This window comes from Panicum hallii, chromosome 6 (genome assembly GCF_002211085.1).
Source record: "Panicum hallii strain FIL2 chromosome 6, PHallii_v3.1, whole genome shotgun sequence".
Lineage (NCBI taxonomy): Eukaryota > Viridiplantae > Streptophyta > Magnoliopsida > Poales > Poaceae > Panicum > Panicum hallii.
Genome location: NC_038047.1, coordinates 39,049,817 through 39,057,807, shown reverse-complemented (window position 1 = coordinate 39,057,807; position 7,991 = coordinate 39,049,817). Strand labels below are relative to the sequence as shown.

The 7,991-nt window shown below is 51.2% G+C and overlaps 1 protein-coding gene across 1 annotated transcript; it reads right to left on the bottom strand.

The window, feature by feature from the left end:
- Positions 1–888: 888 nt before the first annotated feature.
- LOC112898037 (probable alpha,alpha-trehalose-phosphate synthase [UDP-forming] 9) lies at positions 889–4,808 on the bottom strand. The gene is made up of 3 exons (XM_025966453.1): positions 2,889–4,808; positions 1,981–2,254; positions 889–1,479 (listed from the first exon to the last, which is right to left on the bottom strand). The coding sequence occupies exons 1-3, from the start codon at positions 4,754–4,756 to the stop codon at positions 1,162–1,164; spliced, it is 2,460 nt and encodes an 819-aa protein (XP_025822238.1). The 5' UTR covers positions 4,757–4,808; the 3' UTR covers positions 889–1,161.
- Between the last annotated feature and the right edge of the window lie 3,183 nt (positions 4,809–7,991).

Here is a 7,991-nt window from a genome sequence, read left to right as displayed (position 1 = left end):
GAAAACAACAGGTACGTTGCATGCCGCTGGAGGAGCCGGAGAATCTTGGGGGGATCGGGGCGACCTTTCGTTTCGTCCATCCGGCACGTGACGGGGAAGGAGCAAGCGCCGCAGGGCACGGCACGGCAGCCGGGGAGCAAGCTCCCCGGTGGGAGTCACCTACGGCGATCGACGGACAACGACCGCGACCGGCCAAGAGCGCGCGGGTACGGCCGTGGTCGCCGGGCTCCGCCGACCTCGCGGTAGGGGAGGGCGAGCGGGGACGCGGGCCACGGACGACCACGCGCGCGCGGCGCGGAGCCGAGGCGTGGCTTTCGATCGAGAGGACCCGCGGTGGACGCGCCAGCGGCGCTCCCGTCAACTGCGCGCCGGATCGTCGTGGATTCGCCGTGTCCTTTGAAGAAACTGGCCCCTGTCAAGGACGGGGCGAGCGCCGGGCGGGCCGCGCTGCGCACACGGCTTGGGTAAATGCCCACGATGACCGGCTGCCAGCAAAGCAAGTCGTCACACGTGCGTTCCTGATCGACGTTTCGGCATCCATGGAGTTATTGAGTTGTACGCCGAAAACTTGGGGGGCTGGGGGTCGAGATGCGGGGCTGCTCTGACGCGACGGGGTGGCAACTGCGCTGCGCAGGCGCGGCCGGGGGTGGTCTTAAACGAACTGGAAGCTCTGCACGCCGTGAGCAGTGGGGGCCGGGTGCAAGTGGAAACACTGGGGGAATCGATTGGCTGGAAGCAAAATCAAAGCACAGCAAATCTACCCTGCAGGAGATGCAACAGTTGCACTGCTAGCCTGCCACTGCTGCTATGTACAGTAAACCCCGAACTCAAGGAGCAAAAAGAGGGAAACTGTCGCTATCCAGAGTAAAGAACAATCAGCACCAGAGACAGATCAACGAACCATGATTGATTGATTTCCTTTTACTTCGTTTTCCTTGCGATCTAGGAGCAAAAATAGGAAAACTTCCGCCGACTCTACAAAAACTACTATAGCCAGCCAAACATGACCAAGAAAGACGATGTCATCTACGCTAACGACCGATGGATCGGTCACTTGTCAGTCTACTGGGTTTTGCCTCTGCCCCAACCATTTCCTCCCCCCTGGTTACAAAATGGAATCACGAACAAAATTGCTCTACCGGGACCCGGGCCACTCTTGGCTCACTCGAAGGGGTCCTCGAACACCTGAGTTTGCAACGCTCCTCCGGGACGCGACGAGTCCATCAGGCCCTTTAGCATCTTCAGGACATCGTCGGAGTCTTCCAGGTAGTACTTGGCCAGGCTTGGCTTGTTGCCGAGGGTGCAAGCAAAGATCTCAGCAGACTCCGGGAATGCAAAGTTGCTCGAGGGCTTGGAGATTGCCGCAAACATGTCTTCGTCAGACCTGTCGTCGCCGACACATAGGATGAAATCTGGCAAGCTCCCGCGAGCGCCCATGGTTGCAATCAGATTCCGCACTGCGATTCCTTTGCCCACATCCTTCAGAACAATATAATTACTCGTTAGGCAAAAAGGAGTAAAGTGGCAGTGCAAAAAGAAATACTATTCATGAAGATAACTTGACCAGATCGGTAAATGCAGGTAACTTGGCAGTAGTAAAACATAGGCAGCAATAGAGGCAATCTAAACAGGCATGATCCACGAAAATGTTATCAACCAACACCGATTAAATGTTAAACTATGTGCAAAAGAGATATGGTAGCCGAACATGAGCTGGATAAATCTTCTTAAAGTCAGTCTAATCTAAATGTGTTTTAGTCTGAAAGCTACATTTGATTGATCATGACAGGCTGACAGCTACCGGTGGAATTTTGAGACTTGTTCTTTTCGTCTTGGCCTGTGCATACCGGAAAGTGAAATGGCTACCCACAGAGCGGGTGCAGACCAAGATAGGATTGTGATCCCTTTTCCCGAATGATGAAGAGTGGCATAGCAGTAGCTATGTAAAAAGCTAGCACGTGAGATTAGATGCTTCCGTACCTGAGGATTAACCTCCACAATCTTATGGCCGCTTTTCACACACACAGGCTCCTTGGCGAGCACACTGAGCAGGTGGTCCTGGAGGTCTTTAGCCTGACATGATCCGAAATCCGGATCGGCTTCCTCGTAGTGCCAGACTAGTGCTGTTTCTTTAGCCTCAATGTATGACCCGTCGGTTACATCAGTGTAATGCTTCATTACAGGCTCAACAAGGTTTTTCCAATCCAAGCCTATCACCAAGTTGGGTGACTCCCATGGAGAATCCCTGCTCCACCTGATAAACAAAACAGAGTTGCTTCAAGAAGCAGCCAATCTTATTCCTTAATCTCCTCACAGTCACATGCACGTAATCATTAAGTAGTATTAGAATACAGAGAAAAGAAATGCAAGTATCGTCGTATAGGAAGCACTCCGTCATACTATATTAGCACTACTGTATAGAAGTTTGGACATATATAAAACTCTGTGCAACTCTATACTACTTGACAGAGCAACCCCAGTGCCCCAGTCAACACCAGCTCACCAACAACCTTTCTGGTATACTAGAAAAGGCGACTTCTGTTTGTGTATAATCAGATTTTATTTGTTTTCAAGAACTGCTGTACTCTCAAACACTTATGGCAGAGATACATTGGATGAGCTAATTCAACACCATCAATTCCATCAACAACACAATTTAAGTCTGCAGTTAGTAAAAGAGAACAGTATATTTGCCTGACACCAAAAGAATCAGCAATCCCATTGCTCTACAAGCTATTTGTATGGATCCAAACGTCAAGCACCAAAAAATCCCCATAACTAGGCCAGCTTATCCACTTGTCACTTATCACATGCCAAGAGCAATGCAGCAAGTTTAATTTCACAGAGAAAACAAGGACATGCCATGAGAAAGAAACAGTAGTGTTTACCTTGTGAAGTAGCCGTGCTCTGCAGAGATTCCCAGTCTTTCACAGGGCGCCAGCCATCCAGCCAGTTCATCCTTCCCCCGCCCGCTGACTACGAAGACTGTATTCTTTGGATCTGAGCACAATTCGTTCAGAACGCGAATCAATTCCTGGCTAGGATATCTGGTGATCAACCCCTCCGGCATCACAGTGCCATCATAGTCCAGTAAGATGAGCCTGTTGCCGGTCCGGTGGTAAGATGGATTGATGTCCCCAGGCGAGAGCTTCTGGAAGTTGGGCCCAAGCACGACGATGCGGAAGTTCATGGCGAGCCCAACGCTCAAAATGTTCATCGACGCGTGGTGCTCGCTCGCCCTCTGCAGGTCCTGGTCGAGCGACTGCCCCCAGTAGGCAATATCGTGCGTGATCACATACTTGTAGTGCTTCTCTTGCCGCATCTGCCGGTCGCGCTCATCCAGCATCAGCGCCGAGTTCATCCCGTCGGCCACGTCGTCCACGTTCCACGGGTTGACGCGAACCGCGCCGCTCAGGGACGGCGAGCACCCGACGAACTCGGACAGGACGATGGCGCTCTCCCTCGGTGCGCCCGGCGCGCCGCTGGCGAGCGGACCCTCCTGACGGCACGCGGTGTAGATGTACGGTATCCTGTTGAGGCCGTCGCGCACGGCGGTGACGATGCAGATGTCCGCCGAGGAGTAGAACGCCAGCTTCTCGTGCATCGTCAAGGGGTCATCGATCATCACGATCGGGTCATACCCCAGCAAGCTGAAGCGGCCATTGATCCGGTCCCGCATCGCCTTCACCTCCGCGCGAACTGTGTCGATGTCGCGCCCAGGGCTCCTCGCCGGGTTGTTGATCTGCACGAGCACCACCTGGCCGCGCAGCTCCTTCTGCGACTCCAGCAGTTTCTCCATGGCCGAGAGCTTGAGGTCGATCCCCTTGAACATATCAATATCGTCCACGCCGAGCAACACCTTACGGCCCGCGAACTTCTTGGCGATCTCCTTGGCCTTTGCGGCTGTCTCCGGCGACGACAACACCCCTCGGAGCTGGCTCATGTCGACGCCAACGGAGAGGATCTTCACGACAACCACGCGCCCGAAGTAGTCGATGCCGATGTAGCCGTGGCGGGTGTGGCTGTTGACGCCGAGCAGCCTGCAGCAGGCGGAGAGGAAGTGGCGGGCGTAGTCGTAGGTGTGGAAGCCCACGAGGTCGGCGTTGAGGAGGGCGCGGAGGAGCTCCTCGCGGACGGGGATGGCGCGGAAGAGCTCCGAGGAGGGGAAGGGCGAGTGGAGGAAGAAGCCTATCCGGGCGCGCGGCGACTTGTGGCGGAGGATGGTGGGGAGCGCCCAGAGATGGTAGTCGTGGATGAAGACGAGATCCTCGTCGGGGTTGAGGAGCTCGTAGACGCGGTCGGCGTACTGCGTGTTGGCAGTGAGGTAGGCGCGGTAGAGCTCCGCCTTGAAGTTGAGGCCGCCGCCGCCGCCGCCGCTGAAGGGCCCGAGCGGGAGGAGGTAGTGGAGCATCGGCCACAGGTAGTGCTTGCAGAATCCGTCGTAGAAGTCCTTGTGGAGGCCGGTACCCAGGAACACCGGGCTGCAGGAGAAGCGCTCGAGGAGATCGGCCGCGAGCTCCTCGGACGCCGGGATCGACACGGCGGCGGAGGGGAGAGCGCCGACGAAGACCACGGGGCGGGGGAGGCCGCGGGAGAGCTGGAGCGGGAGCGCGTCGGTGTCGAGGGAGAAATCGAAGCCGTGCGGCGCGTCGGGATTGGGCTCGGCGCGGAGGGGGAGGCGGTGGGTGACGACGATGCGGCGCGCTTCCACCGGAGACGGCGGGCGCTCGCCGTCGGAGGAGGAGGGGGAGGACATTGCTGCGGCGGTGTGGCCTGCGCAGCAAAGGGGTGCAGCCGTTTGGTTTGGGTTCTCGTGGGAGAATTTGGAGGGGATGGGGTCGGCCGCCGGGGTATTTGACAGCCGGGCAGCCACGCCTCGACCTCGAGGGAGGACGCGCTGGATGGCAAAGCTGGCAACAGACTTTTCCAGCCTGGCCCTCCAGTTTGTTGCATTTTCAAAAATCAAACGGGAGCTGCGTGCCTGCTTGCCAATATGAAGCGGTGCGAGCAGTCGTTTCTTTTGTTTCTAGAAACATCTTTGAAAATGAATCAAGCAAATACGATACATGTGTGTGTCTTTTTTAGCATACTAAAGTTTATAAGCAAAGAAGGTTCTAATAGAGCAAATGTTTACTTAATTTTTACGCGTCTAATGCATCAGTTACGAATCTTTTGCGCTGTCGCAACGTGATTTATCATGCACAATCAATATAGACAATTTTTTTCTGATAAGGCTTGTTTGGAAGTGATGTGCTGACATCAATAGAGTATGACGGATCAGGATTCATAGTAGGCAAGAATCTGGTATTGCATTGTCTTATGCGTCTTCAATGGTTGCTAACAAAATGTTTAGGATGGATTGAGCTTGCTTTTCACGGGTTATGTTTGTGTATATAAGGTTTTATTAAAAATTTCTAGCACGTCAGCTCACACTTTGATCTTATCTATGGTTTATAGTGTGCGATAGATACAGAATGTCACTCATCTCCCAATTTTATCTTATAAACACTCCATCAATAGATGATAGAAATTCATGTTCTAATATTGTCCATTTATTCTTTCCCCGCATGTGGTAAACTGGTAATTTGAAAAGAATTTCCCTGCAAGAAACTACTAATATGCTTGATTTCAAGTACCTCTCTATGTGACAATGCCTTTAGGCAAACAAAATAAATTCAAGTGCACCATTATCAACTCAGGTTTAGCACAGAACACGAACACACGTAATTTATCAAATCATTAAAGTACACATGTGTTTTCCTAGTATGTGAAATGTAAAAGGGGTGACGACCTTTCCTAAGTCTTAAAATGGTTGTTCGCAAGACCAATTTGAGAAAGTTCATGCGGAGCAAAATGTGCTACACAAAAAACGTAAGGACCAATTTCAAATTTCGAGTAGCTGCAGGGGTGTCCATGTAATCATCTCCAGAGGGTGCGCTGGCTTATCCACAACAGAAAATGAATTTACGTAATTGCCCTCCAACCCCGCAACGTGTACTGCTACCCTGTTTTCCTTTTCCATAAATCATGCTTTCTGATTCCTTTTGTTTCATTTAGCAACCATATGCTTAAGCACTGCGAAAGTCCTGGGATCTGTATGGTCCACGGTGATTCAGTTCACACGCAAGATAGCTCCTTCCCTTCCTCTGCCAATAAAAAGAGTAAAGCGCAGTAAAGATAAGAGGTAAATCTCGGTGCGTACTTGGGGAGAGTTAAAGATCGCGCGATGATCGTTGTACGGCAGAAGTTATCCAGTAACGAAGGATCTCAGTAAACTGGGTAGGTTATCGATCCGGGTCTTAAGGATGCGCACTGCGTGTCTCATCCAGGACGAGGAGATGCAAATTTCCGTACGGTTATACAAGGAGATGTTAATGGAGTGGTTTAACTTCCATGTACTAGCAGTAATTATCTTCGGATGATTTGCATCTTTTGTGAGGCTAGTCCTAGTGTACAGTTTTATAGCACAATTACTAAAACTGAAAATAATTGTGCCGGTTGAGTTTTACGGAGATGAAACTCCTCTATCATTTTACGAAACTCTCTCCTTTTCTCTTCTCGCCATATCATCAAAATTAATGATGTAGTATAGAATTTAATACTATGAAACTCTCCATTAAACTTCCATTCGGACTAGCCTGAATGGCTCATGTAGTCATATTTTTTAGGGCAAGTAAGTTGCTGCATGCAGGATTTTTTATTAGATGGTAGAGAGAGGGAGAGGGAGAGAATGAGGTTGTTGTTTCGTAAGACAACCGTCTTGTAGGTTAAAATTTATGACTATAAAATCATTTTCTTACCATTATACGAGTTGTTGTTGCCATACAACGCATAATATTTTTCTTTTTCTATGCACAAATTACGAAATTATATACTTACTATGAAATAACTTATAGAATAATCTATTGTATATATTATATTATATTATATCGTTTCAAGATGGCGTTGCAATGCAGGAGACCGTGTATTATGCCAGAGCAATGTAATGTACTTGCTAGCACCGGGACAGAAAGCCGCTGCTTGCGTCCTGCGTGTCTGGGCATATTTGGAAACTTCAGAGGTAAAACCGTAAAAGGAACGAGCACACCAAAGGAGTGGTCGTTCTAGGCTACTGTTCCCTCAACAGGGAACTTTCTGGTGCCATTTCGCCGGGTCTTGGATGGGAATGATTGATCTGATCTTGCCCCCGTTTATTTTTGGGCAGGCACACGAGCTGCGCTTGGCAGGGCTGTCATGGAGCCAACGTTGTTCTCTGAAGTTTTTTTTTAAAAAAGATTTCTCTGAAGTTTCTGAAACGGCAAATCGGCAGGCAGATAGGAAACGGATAATGCGATGGGGATGGGGATCGCGGAAGGGGAGGAAAGGCATCGGTTGATTTGACGCATGCAGCAATGGCCAGAAAACGTGCAGGGCCCGCGTTAAATGGGAGATTGATAAGCGGATAGGAACGGATCATCGGTTGATAGTTCCAGGAAAAGGGCACGGTTAGAGGAGGCAGTCAACACGCACGACGTGATGAACCAACGGGCCGGGTGAAAGGAGGAGATACGAAATGCACGACTCCGGAGCGGTACACGACGACTTGCACGAGTTCCATGGACATGCACATCCAAGCCCCTACGTGACCAAGAAATGTTTTGCCAGACGCCCAAGGAACCTACTAGTAGCGTCGACCGTTCCGCGTTGGATTTCTTGTCAAAGCAAACAATGTACGAAGCCAATGCCAGCCCTCCTACTACGTCTTTAGCTCTGGAAAAACAAACGCACGCATCTGACAAGCAAGTAAGCAACCGAAGAAACATCTCGCCCAACGCGCCGGCTTTCAAGAAACAGCAGGGCTCAGAATGAGCCGCGTGTAGGCAGGCAGGCGCGTCAACGGCAACGTTTCGGCTGGGTCGTCACCCGCAACCTGCGACGACGCGGCCCAATCAACCCGGGCCCCACCCCGAATCCGGCCGGGCCAACCCCGCCCGACCGCGCAGGAGTCAAAC